This window comes from Anarrhichthys ocellatus, unplaced genomic scaffold, assembly GCF_004355925.1.
Source record: "Anarrhichthys ocellatus isolate YVR2014 unplaced genomic scaffold, GSC_Weel_1.0 scaffold17, whole genome shotgun sequence".
NCBI lineage: Eukaryota > Metazoa > Chordata > Actinopteri > Perciformes > Anarhichadidae > Anarrhichthys > Anarrhichthys ocellatus.
The window spans coordinates 5005601-5019281 of NW_022280047.1; the positions used below are offsets into that span (position 1 = coordinate 5005601).

The 13681-nt window shown below is 41.2% G+C and overlaps 1 protein-coding gene across 4 annotated transcripts in view; it reads right to left on the reverse strand.

Moving 5' to 3' along the window:
• ccser1 (coiled-coil serine-rich protein 1) overlaps positions 1 to 13681 on the reverse strand; it is a 103852-nt gene that overhangs the window by 42189 nt on the left and 47982 nt on the right. For all 4 annotated transcript variants that reach the window (XM_031856541.1, XM_031856540.1, XM_031856542.1 and 1 more), the window contains exons 9-10: positions 13045 to 13122; positions 8420 to 8500 (exon numbers count right to left, since the gene is read on the reverse strand). In XM_031856541.1, the coding sequence (XP_031712401.1) occupies positions 8420 to 8500; positions 13045 to 13122 (159 nt within the window). The remainder of the gene's footprint in view (positions 1 to 8419; positions 8501 to 13044; positions 13123 to 13681) is intronic.

The window sequence follows — 13681 nt, forward strand, 5'->3', positions numbered from 1 at the left end:
GACACAAACATGTACGCACGATGCCCACATCACAGTATTCCCGTGGTATTTTCCTCCACACAGTCGGCTGTGTTATCCATATTAATGTTTTCCCAGCAGGAAATGCTCTGTTCCTGTTGCTGATTATTTTGAATAACAAAAAGGTGAAACAAACTGCATGAAGAATTATGATTAGTAAACCTTGCATCATCTTCTATTAAACCAGAGAAAACACAGTAGGTCAAAAAACTTGCATTTAAATAATAATTTGTTATCCTGCTAGTGTTATAGTAATTTATTTTGAGTCCAATGTGGCGTCCACATGTTGCTGGCTGCATATTAATGGTCCAGCAGTATTTGTCTTTTAGCCTCAATATGAAGGTCTGCTCAGGAGCTTAGCTTTAAGTGGATATCTAAGCACACTGGTGTTAATCATACTGCCCTAATGAGTGGATGCTTTGTTATGGTAATACAGTTGAATAATCTTGAATTAACAATACTTTGGACTGCTAACAGGGCAGGCCATAACGGAGCCAGCAATGTGTTAGACGTATAAGCTATTTTTAAATGTCAGTTTTATTACTTAAACAAAAAATATCCCCGAGCTAAAAATGTACAATAACACAGAAGAAGTACAATAAAGTGGTTGTGGTCGAATCATAGCAACACAAGTGTTGATGAAGACTATTTTTAAAAGTTAAAGGAATATTGCATCATTTTAGAAAACATGCAGATTGATGCCACTTTAATATCTGTACACTAACTATGTAGCTACAGTCAGTAGCCATTTAGATTAGCTTAGCACCAAGTTTGGAAACATGTGAAAACAGCTGGCTTTGCTCTGTCCCAAGCTAACAGAATCTGCCGACCAGCACCTATAAAGCTCATTAGTTGACACGTTATATCATGTTTGTTTAGCCTGTTCAAAAAACAAAAAAAATGCAGTGAATTCAGTCAATACCAGTGTGTTAATGTTTATTATTTACAGCGCAGTGTGTAAAGTATTTAGGATGGGGAATACAAACAATGTGTTGGAAAATACGTGCAGGCAAATACTGCATACACCAACACATAACATGCATAACTATTAAAGAGTTGTACAGCTATCCAGTACACCTTGCAACCACAGATAACTGTTGATCCATAGAAACAACGTAATGCTCTCCAGCGTTCCCTTACCACACTGATTCTCTACCACTTACATTGTAACATTAATGCTCACACGGCTCTAATCCTAACAGGCAGATGGAAAGAGTTCTTGAACAGTAAAAGGCATCATAAAACCGCAATAAAATACTCTACTGTATCTATCCGTGTATCCGTCCATCCTTGTCCACAGGACCAGCAGTGTCTACAAACGACTCCAGGAATGCAGGTCAGCAACACTGCAGTGATGGAAACCAGCTCATCTCCGAGCCAACACCCTGCCACATTTGATCTTGAACCTCAGTTTACAGCCATCGCACTTTAATGACCATCACCTACACGTTTGCTGTCACAACTCGCCTCTGGGAACCACACACCCACAGAGACTAGCTGGATTCAACTTTTACCTCGACAGTAAACATAAATATCAGCACAAGAACTGAAGCTGATCAGCAAATGAACAGCGTAAACACAACAGTTAATAACAGGAGAGGAGAGGGTTAACAAGAGTTGGAGAGAAAACTGTAATAGAGGATGAGCAATGACAGGGAGGGGCAAGGCAGGGGGAAAGATGAACGGTAATAAAGGAGAGGAATGAGAGGAGAGGGGGAAGGAACGTGAACAGAGAGATATACAGGTTTGAGGCCGACCATGAAGATGAGAATGTAGGAAGGCAGAGCGAGAGGATATCAAGGAACTAATGGATGAGAAACACGCGAAAGAGACAGACGATGGAAGGAAATAGAAGAATGATAGGAAAAGAAAGACAGCAAAGGTTTGAGATGAATGACATGCAGTCTAAAAGCCAGAAGAATAAGATGATGGAAAGGGTGGGGGGTGGGGGGGGGGGGGGGGGGGGTAGTAAGGGCCAGAGATGAAGAAAGAAATGGCGGTGCAATATGAAGATAGAGAGAGATCAGAGCAAAGAAAGTGTGCAGAGAGAAAGAAAGGAAAATTAAGGGCATTTTTATGGAGAGAGGAAGAAAAGAAGGATTAGGGAAATCATAAATTTATAGAAGAAAGGGAAGAAAGATGGAAGGACAAGAAGACTGACAGACATAAAAAGAATGTATAAAAACTAAGTAGGGCAGAAAACTGCCTCTCTAATGCTCAGCCTCCATCTCCTCCTCTTTCTCTCCATCATTCTTTCTTATTTCTATCCTTAGCAGCAGCATTACTCAGGGCGGACTACCACCGTACAAAATGATCTAGTTTACAGGAATAGGAGTTGGAGACCTACATAGTCAAAATCAGCACTGGACCCTCCACCCTCCTGCTTAAATTGTCACAGACGTGGTGACGCAGGTTCCCTGTGATCTCTGTCATCATACATACTGATTCAGGGTTCCCCAGCCCCAAGGACGATACGTATCGATGGCTGTCCTGCTTTAGTTTGTACAAGTGTTCATGTTCATACAGCTGAAAGGTGGCACGAGTTAGCGCGAGACGGAAGCAGTTAAAGGTGGACTTTCGGGAGAAAGATTGTTAATATTTGAAGTCAAACACCCAAACAAATAACCCCCTTCAGATCTAGCGCCCCTCTCGCTCCCACTGACTTTTTCTTCATAGACGCATGGTCTTTTCCCTTGTGCACGAGCATGAGCGCCCCCTGATGCTGATGAGCTGGAATAGTGTTGTCATGTGTCACAGTACCATCAAAGGGATATTTACTGACACATTTTTGATGAAAGTTGTGGATATATCGGTCACAATGATTTACAAATAGACTTTGCATGTAAGTACTGGATAACATGATGTATAACACTTGTTACATCCCTTGCACAGTTTCAAGATAAAAGACCACAAGGATGAAGAACAGATAAAGTCTACTGGCCAGGTGAGGACAGACTGGAAAGATCAAGAGCAAGAACAAATGTCCAAACATCCAAAGTACTCTCAGATGACAAATGAACAGCTGTCTTGTTTTAACCGATGTTAAGCACACAGTCCATTGAAAATTGTAAGGAAGCCGCAAAGTGTTTCTTTTCTTGATAATCTGTCTTTTGTCCTGTAGAGGGATTCTGTATCAGCAGAGTAAACATGTCTTTAGCTTTTTATAAGGTCCCATATAAGGGACATAGCTGATTATCCGTTCACTGTTTTTATTGCCTGGTCTTGGCATTGGCTGTCAGTTACGTTTGGCTTTCTTACATATCTAATAAGTTATCTGTCAGCAGTCTTTGAAATCATGGAAAGTGATATATCTGCTACTTACAACAAGGAGTAGAATAGGCATAACTCATAAAAAATTAAGTTGGTCATACTTTATGTAACAATTTATTTTTTTTAAATAGCAGCAGCAACGAAATATGTCAAATGTTCATCATATCGCTCTTTTTCTCTTCCATCTATCAACTATCTGATGTCCTGTGCCCAAATTGCTGATTCCTCTACACATAAAAAAAAGTCGCTCCACACCTCAGTATCCTTCTTTTGAGATGGAGAGAGAAGAAAAGCGGAATGAGAGACAAAGAGGAAAGAATATGCATGATCTACTTAAATGTTTCTCCATTCAAATGTAATAGCCCATGAACAGACGATAAACGATCCTCAACTATCCCTCAGCTCCTCTCATTCTTTTCAGAAGCTACTGAAGAGAGAGGGGATGAAGTGACGGGTGGGTGTGAAGTCAGGACAAAAAGAGAGTAACAAGCTCAAATTCACTAAAGCTGTGATCTTGTATGCATATTTTTGACGGACCGACCGTATAACGGACAGAGCGAGCTAAGGAGCTGCTTGCTGCAGTTAAAAAATGGAGGCAAAAATAGTAAAGTTGCACAAATCTAGGGAGAATAGAAAATGACAGAGAAGAGAGTGAAAAAGACAGAGCGAGAGTGAGCTAAACATCAAGAGCTTTTGATTCCCCCCATAAAATGTTCCTTTTAAGAATGCCCATGAAATTAACTTGCTGAAAGAAAGCAATCTCAATCGATTCAACCCCCTCTATAACAAACTTTCAAACAGTCACAATACCTCCAGCTCTAAAGAGTCTCTGCGGGATATTAAAGAGATTCTCGCCTTTTCTCTCTCACCCCCCCTCTTTTTTTCCCTCTCTCTGTCTTACTCTTTCTCAGTTTCCCTTAGCTTACCATCTTTACACTGGCACACTGACAGAAAGAGGAGGAATCTTTAATCTTTACAATGACAATGGATGCTGGTTCACACTTTTTCATTTGTGTTGGGCCCTCTTACTACACTGCACCTTGCCAGCTTCAGGTGGATAATGTGGATCTTCTTCAGTTAGCACCGCTCTTCACAAGGTCCCAGAATATGATGTGCCAATGCATATGTAGATGTTGTCCACATATCTAAAGACTGTTTTGGTATGTCTCTTACACAGGGTCAATGTGTACTATGTGGAAACCAGTAATGGCAATGTAATGTATCTGCTGATGGATGCTTTATTTGTATCTGAGGATTAAACATAAAGAAGGTTGTAAATCACATTCCCAAAGCTTTATCATGCATTCACTTTTTTCAGAATTCTCGCAAATTTACAAATGTAATTTGCCATCATATACCAAAAAAAATGAAAAGCAGGTTTGGCTTTATTTACAGCTGAATTAGATCACAATGACTGGACTGACATTTGGTAGATTGAGAGGCCCTTCAGTTTTTCTCTATACTGCTTCTTAAATTGGTTTAACTAAGCAGAGATTGAGAAAACAAATCACTGTATGAGAAATGGACAATGTGGGTGTGCAAAATGGTCCATTATTCATTATAGCTTTGAGAACACAGTGAATTACTAACTACAGTTGTGAGAGCTAACAAGATAAGCATCTCAGCTGACATTTCTCTTTACTCAAATTCCTGCAAACTCTCACTTGCAAGCACAATGTGACTTGTCAGTGAGGAGTGAGGCATGCACTCCTACCGTCGAAATAACTTTTACTTTTCTGGACCCTCCTAGGACACAGCAACACACAAGGTATCCCGGTTAAAGTAGAGTGGAGCTGTCCTAGGACAGCGTGACCAGGGCAGGAGAATCCCTGATGGATTCCTGGAGGCCCTAAAAACCTTGGTGAGGAGAGCAGAGGAACTTCTAAAAAGCTAACTTCTGCACTTTCGGGGATCAGCGAACAAACCACAAGTAGGGGAGAAAAGGAGGAGGACAACTGAGAAAAGTAGGAGAATGTTCTGGAAAAGAAGACGAGTCTAGGTAGAGGATGAGTGTGATGGTCGACCTCGTGACGTGGCAGACGCAGTAGAAATAGCTGCCCCACTTGTAGACACACTTTCTGTTGCTCGACGATTGTCCTCGATGCACTGGGGTAGCTAACCTAAATAGGCCTGCCGCACGCTGCGGCATCTCCCACACACTCACAAACACACATGAACACGCACTGTGTGTGTGTGTGTGTGTGTGTGTCCCTCTCTCTCTCACTCTCTCTTTGCCTAACACACACAGATATGCACACATGGGAGGGGAGGAGGCTAAAATCAGGCCACACATGCTGTAGCTACCGCTGAGTTAAGTCACCTGTGCCGCTAGCCTAGCTTGCTAGCGGGCAGCCAGCTGCTCCTCTAATTAAGAGCCCATCTACTCAAGGGGGCCTGAGCATATGGAGGACTCTATAGCTAGGAACTGGTTTTATAATAGATAGCGATGCCATATGCTTGAGTACTGGCCAGAATTCCTAAAGTTGGATGTACTGCATTAGAAAGATAAGGTTATTGTGGTCCTGACCAGACACTGTGCAGTAAAGGAGTTACTACGATACCTCCAGCATACGCTCTGAGACAGCGATGAGCTTGTTCAGTGGATATTTGCGTATTGCCCTCCTCCTTTTGAATGGAGCAGTACCGTATATCGAGTATGTTGTATCGTGCTGTTTTCCACCTGCAGAGCAGATGAGACAGTTCGTGGCACTACTTGAATGTCAATGATTACCCGCCAATTAATCAAAGCACTTCACCTCAGAGAGGTGATATAATTGAGTGCATCTTCAAAGATTCAATCTCTCCTCATATACACTGTACTGTAAGGAGCAAAGGCAGACATCAAGGTGTCTGAAATGAGTTTTAATTAAATTATGAATTAAATCAGAAATGACCAGAACTGGCAAAAACATAAAACAACATAAAAATACCTGTCATCTAGGTAAAACAAGGTACTTCAACTAAATGCATTCTCTGTTAGTGGGATCCCCATACTGATCTTCAAAATATGCCATGTCAACAAATAGAGGCATGACAACAAATAGAAACATACAAATGAGCAGAATATTGAATGAGTTATAACATTCGAGGTATAAATGCAATCTATTTGACTGAAGTTACTTTGGTACCTTCAACAGTATTGACTTTGCTGTCCAAGGCCAGGACTAATGGCTACTTCACAAAACAAGCACACACACACTGGCATGGGCAGACACACTGAATGACAAACACATGGGCAGGCATACAAATTTGCACACTTAACACATACTGCACACACACACAAACCCACACCCTTGCTTGCTGTAGCCTCCAGTACTGACAAATATACAATTATTTGGGGACATTTCAGGCTACATTATGAGAAATGCATTTGTCAGTGATGGCAAATGGAGCACGGCGCAGACATATCTAAAGATGTATGTGTGTGTGTGTGTTAATTTGTGTGCATGTGTGAGAAAGTGAAAGAAATACAATTAACATCTGGCTCTTACCAGCAACCTTCAACCACATCTGTAAAGGCCTCTCCATTCAGCTAATTAACTGTCTTTACCGTCATCTGAGGGTGGCTGGTATGTGTTCCGTCTAACTTTAAGGAAAGACAAACCAAATTCACTGTGAATAACTGATATTGCAAAATAACCGAACTGAAGTCCACATATCAAACTAGTCTGTAGTTCAATATTCTACAAAGGTTGCAAGATCATCGAGCAAAAAATCATGACAGGTTAAGAAGGCAAGAATATTGTCAAGATGAACTGGACAAAAGAAGTTCCCTTAGCTCTGTTAAAAATCAAAAAGACAATAAAACCTCTTGTTTTCTGTTAGAAAACCCACTCTGGACCATTTCCTTGATTCCAATGGGGTCTGGCAAATGTAGCACCTGAAGCTTAGCAGGCTAATTTTAGTGGCAGTAGACCTGTGGCTGCAAAGAACACGATGTGTATTAACGGAATCATTACTACGCATTTAACTATTATAGTTACAGCGTGTGACTCTCCTCAGGATTCACTACTCTACTGTGAAACTGCGAGTACTTCATAGTGGGAAGAGCAGTTCTTTAAATGGAATAAAAGGTGCCAATGTGATTTGCCATGATTGTAACACATCTTCTGATCATATGTGCAGTTATCAGTGGGAGAATCTCAGAGGTTACAAAGCTAATGACATTATTTTGTCTAAATATCTGCATCCAAATACAAGAATATAAAGTAAGTGCTCAGTGAAGCCGGTAACTAAAGCACAGTACTGTAAGAGTTGGTGATCGGCACCAGACGGAGAGGTTTATTTCTGTTATGTGCATTTATTTTGACACTGTACGAGTAAAGTCAAACATTATCTGTGTGCATGTGTGTAAGTCACTGTATGTTAGTGTGAGTATCGTGCACCCACTCGCTCACACAATGAAACAGCTTTCCCCCGTTAACAATGTTTCTTGCCAACTTTATACGCGGCAGGATTAAAGGTATAAAGAAACTTTGAGAGGAGATGAAAAAAGTGTTTTAAAACAAGGAGACAAGAAACAAACAGACAGACTCCAAACTCTGTTCTTGTTTCCGTTACAGGCAGCCATTTTTAGACAGTCATCCATTAGGTCTGCTGCGCTCCCATACTGTCAGCCCCTAGTGAAGCCAAAGAGGCCATGTCAAGGGCCTAGGTAGGAAGCAGCATAGCACCCTCCCTCAGCACTGTGGGAATTGGAGGAAGGAGGGGAGGAGCAGGTAGTGGACTATAATATGAATGTCACTGCAGTACAACATCTTTAGAATGAGTAAGATGGATTATTGCTTAAGCTCAGTGTGAAAACGCTCTTCAAGAAATGGGAAAGGAAAGAGGGAAGAAAGGGTGGCAGCTGAGGCTCAGCATAAAATACATTGTCACAGATAGGATAACAAAGAAAGAGGACAGAGAAGGAAGAGGCTTGCAGTAAAGATTTTTGTTAGAATTGATTTTCATTTACTTATTTGTAATCTTATAGATTCAGGCGCTCTTACGTAAAGCCCATTCCCCACGCTTGAAACGCAGCGCAGAGTGCATTGTTTGCGGCTGTCAGAGCGAAAGAGACAGGGTGTGTGTGTGTGTGTGTGTGTGTGTGTGTGTGTGTGTGTGTGTGTGCAGTCTGTGTGTATCTCACCTCTGGCCCTATGTGCTCCGTCTGTGTTGCACGGTCAGTCATTTGGCAGTCTTTCATCTTCTGGGCAGCTTTGGCACTCTCCTGCGTACAAAACAAACACACACTCATCAGCCGTGTCCAAAATCTCACAAAAAAAAGATCTTTAAATATGAATAAATCAGAAAAAAAGGAAACGCTCTCCCAGCAGACTCATGCCTCCACTCACAACACTTCCGTGCATAACTAGCTATCAAGAGAAAAGAAACAGATCTGCACCTCTTAAGAACCTCAGAGCCAAATCATTTTCTCCCCTTCGGCTGCCTCTCCTGGAAATCCAAGAGGTCATAAAACTGGGTTGAATTGCAGGAGAACTTTTCTACAGCATTATTGGAGCAGGGACCTTCCTCAAAGTGCACCAGTAGAGAAGAAGTCATAAAAAGTGACTGCTAGTACTGACCAGCCTACTAGAAAGGTCCTTCTGGGACATAATTAATAGGATTCCTCTGGCAGATTTACAGACGGCTGTGTAGAGAGGAAAGTGTTTGCCCTGTCCTTCAACATACAGCCCTGTTAACATGACCAGGAACCTGCCGACTCCTGTGTTACCTCTATGTGATCATTTTGAAAGCCAGGTTGCCGGTCCTCTGAATGAGAAGGGCCCAACACTATTTCCACCCGGAGGATTTTATGATGACGTCACTAATCGTTCTGTCACGCTCGCACCTACGCTGCTCATGGGCTGGGGAACAGAACGGGTTGAAAGTTGCACTGGATATGAAATATTGAGAAATTCATTAACCTCGACTTAAATTAATTACCAGAATTAAGACAATGTGTAAGGATGGGTTAATGGTAAGGAGAATGAAATAAAAGTTAATTTACGGTATGGCTCTAAACCCAACTCGCCGTCCTGTTCAAATCCAGCAGAGGCTAGCTGACAAGATATGTTCAAAATCAATTTTCATTGGTCATGCCCATGCCCACATTAAAAGCAAAAGGAGCTTTCCGCAGCTAAATGTTGCAGTTGGAGCACAGCCCTTCAACAAAATGCAGCGGCAGAGAGAGGAGAAAAGTCATAAACTGTGACAGCTCGTGATGGCAAGCCAGCTAGCAGGTCCTTCTAGGAAATAATTAATAGGTTTTCACTGGCAGATTTACAGACGGAGGCAGAGCAAAAAGAGCGTTGGCTGTGAGCTGCCCTTTCCTTCAAAATGCTGCACTTTAACTTGGCTGTGTCAGGAAAGGTATCCCTTTCCGACTCACGCCGAGACACATATAGACCCTCACAAATGTTCACAACATGGACCCTCAAGTGCACAACGTCCTGAATTTGAAACATTGACAGAATGAACTTTGTTCCAAGGAAGGACATATGGTGTGAATTCAAAATAAGGTTCGGCTTTGGCCGCAGTAAGGACACTGGCTGGATCTGACATATACACAAACAGATTTATGCACACTTTTGCTCGTAAAAAACACACACACACACACACACACACACACACACACACAGGCACACAGCATGTCTGGAAATCAAATCCAGCCGGTAGCAGGAGCCAGAACATCCCTGTCAGAGAGAAGTGCCAAACAAATGAATATACACACACATCCAAGGCGGATCAGCATCCGTGTGTGTTTGTGCATGGCCTAAAGACTGATGGATGAGTGCACAGAGAGTAAGAGAGAGAGGAAACACCTCTACAATAGGTGTCGGGGTAATGAGAAAAAGAAGTTAACACCATGTAAATGTAAAAGGGTGATCAAACTGTAGACAGACTTGGAGACTTCAATAACAAGGCATGTGATATTCTATATGTTTGTTCCTTCAGAACCATGAACACTTCAAGTTTATTTTTGATTAAATCCCACATACTGCTGCTGTAAACAGTCCCTACAAAATGCACTTCTGTTTTATCAACGCTTGCTAAAAAAATACAGTGCTTTGCTGTTTTAGGAAACTTCTCAACCTTGTTAAAAATGGTGACCTGTTTTTTAAAAATGTACATCTTTAGTGGGAATGAATGCAGCAAATAGGCTGGGGAGCTCAGAAAGTATTGAAAGGCGGACTAATGAGCTGTTGGTTTCCACCAGACTTAATGAGAATAAGAAACATATGGAATATCACCAGCCTTATTCCCCTAAATTGGCTCAACTCCAAATGTTTGTGTTGCTCAGTTGTTTGACACCGTCATAGAGGAGTTACTTTAACTGTAGGTTTATTATTGAGGCATTGATGTAGTTTGCAGTTAGGTGAAATGTATTCTGCTCAATAATCTCTTGACAACGTCACTATAATCTTTATCTCAACTATGATATAACATCTACTGAAGCAGCCTCCAGACAAATTAATCAGCCTGAGCTACAAAGGACTGCCACAGTACAAAAAAAAAGATAACATTTCTTCTATAACTCCTAATCAGCTAAAGTAGTCCAATTCCATGTGAAATGGAATTATAAATAAATGTTAAATGCATTATAGGTTGCTGCATGTATTTCTTAAGAAAAGAAAACTACCTACAAGTAATTATTGAGTGCAATTAAAAGGGTGCTTTAAGTCTAGCCTGTCAAGGAGAGAAATGATGGTTACATGAACTGTTAAACAGTGTCAACAGTCTTAATACAGCTCCTTTCCGGAGTGGGAGTAGCTGGTAACTCCAGACACAGCTGTGTTCTGGGGAAACTGTACCCGTGCATGTAGCCGTCTGAGTGGCCATTTAAGTCAACTTTGGAGAAACTAGCAAGAGTAAGCTAGATCTTGAAAGTATCCTCCCTGGAGGCCTGAGTAGCGCATTGTTGTTGTGACGACCTCATGTCTCAATCGCGTGTAAAATGAAATAAAAAACACACAAGGCTATCGTTAGTTGTCACAGCTGTCAAGCTAGCACGTTAGCATTGGGAAGTTTTTGTCTGCCCGGCCTTGTGGAGGACTCCCACGCAATGAGTGCAGTGGCAGAGTGCACAAGGGTATGTGAGGAGGGAGGTAGAAAGGATGGTTGGCCTTCTAATTATTTCATAAAGGCAGAAGAAAATCATTTTAGGGGCTTATTACAGGCCTGCAACAGCCACAGATACCTTATTTCTGTCTTTCTTTTTGTCAGAGCATTTGATTTACTGTTTTTCTGTTCGGATGTAATTTGAATTTTGACAAATATCACAAACAAATAAGTTACCTACGCTAGCTTTACCTCCACTTTAAGCGCACACAGTGCTAACACAGCCCATATAGAAAGAGGAGAGAGGTGCTGCTGAGGGAGAAAAATGAGATACGGCTGCCAGAAAGTCATCAAACAAACAGATGCCAGATGAGACTCAAGTCAGTGGGTTGGACTGGCATCTCTCACTATAGCGCCATTACGCTGGCACATCATCCTGCTAAGGCCTGGCATAATGTCTGCATTACATTGCTTTGATGGAACAGGTGACAAATTATGGATGAGCAAATGACAAATGATGAAAAACGTTGCCGTATGGGGAATTTTCGCAGATCATCCAACATCGAGCTTCCAAAATCCCCATTTTCATATGCTTTGGTATTATCAAATATCCAATGCTGGAAATGAATCCACGCTTCTCATCCTTGTCTACAGGGGCAGATTTGTGAAAACATTATACTTCTATATCTCTTGGCCGGACTGAAGTCCCAATCATAATTCTGCTATTACATTAATTTAAGTTGGTGGGAACAAGCAGTTTACATGAACAAAGATGGAAAAGACGGGCTTCATGGTGCCACACCATGTGACATCAATGCTGTGACTTCAAGCCAACTATAAAAACCCTTCCCACATTCATTTCCTCTCTCCTTCTGTGACCAGTCTTTCCTGTCACGCCGCTCTCTGCTGTATGTCGTCTCACACAGCAGAACATCACAAGAAGAAGGAAAACTGACAAAGCTGTTTGGCAAATTGAAAAAGTAAAACTTTCCAGTTCTTTGAAATGTTTGAAAGGGAATGAAAAATGGTGCTTCAAAGGCAATTAGTCTTTAATTTATACCCGTAAAACAAATAATTCAAAAACATTCAAGCGACTTAAATTATTAATTCCGAAGTTTAGAAAAACAGGGACCCAGAGAAAGAAACTGAGATAGAGATAAAATTAGATGAGCAAACCTTGCATACATCAATGTCTGAGACTATGAGTTGCTTTTCTTATTAGTTACACGACTCTACCGTGTTATGAAGAAACATTTTGATTTATTGGATTCGTTAATATTTGTCATTACTGAACATCATGTGTACCTATCGCTGAACGACCGTCATCTGAACAATCTTCTGGCTGGCAGCTGCTATTGAATGAATACTATGTTTTTATGTGAGGAAGTCAAAATGGAGCTGTCGTTTATTTAGCTTTTGTTGAAATCTGGTTGAGTAAAAGCTTCATTTGTTATTACAGAACTATGAACTTCAAAACTACTGACTATAAAATAAAAGCTTGACTTGCAGCCTTAGTTGTACTCCAAAATGAACACACAATCATTTTAACTTTCAACTTCTCTCATACTGATTACTCTTTATACCGACTGTCACTAAAAGGCATTTTGAATTTCAAAACACGATACCTTGGCAAAAAGTAGAATTGGTGGTGAGACCTAAAGAAAAATGCTGATAATGTTTCGTACTGCATTCGCATTTAAACTCAAACCTTACCAGTTCCTTGTGGAGTCTGAGAATCAGTTCGTCTTTCTCTCTCAGCTGTTGCAGCAAGGCCTCCTCTCTGCCAGGGTCCTAAACACAAGCGACAAGACACCACATTACTTAGGACACTGCAGACAGCAATGATTTATCTCAGGGACCATATTCCCGCAAAAGCAATACATAGAGCCTAAGAGGATGACAATATACAAAAGATGTGCCTGTGTGTGCGCACGTGTGGATTTCTGACTGTCTCCATAAAAGTTTACGTGTGTTTTCAAGTGTTTTATGTGCATTTATCAGCGTGTTTGTTGCAGGTCTCGCTAGTGTGCGTGTGTGTACGTGTAATAAAGTTGTCATGCATGCAGCAGGCATTGTGATCTCCTCTTCTCTCTACGTGTCTGTGATAAACTTGGCGTGTCCTATGGCGGCACCCCAGAGCACATATAGCACTTTAATATGACCTTGTGTTGTCAGGGGACATTACTGTGGGGAAGACAGGAGAGTAATAATACTAATAAAAATAACTTTATTCTTATGGCACCTTTCACAACAACAGTTACAAAGTGCTTCACAGCAAGAGATGGTTATAAATAATTCTAAAAATGGCATTATGTCACATTAAAATGTGTTTGATGTTTATGATGTATCA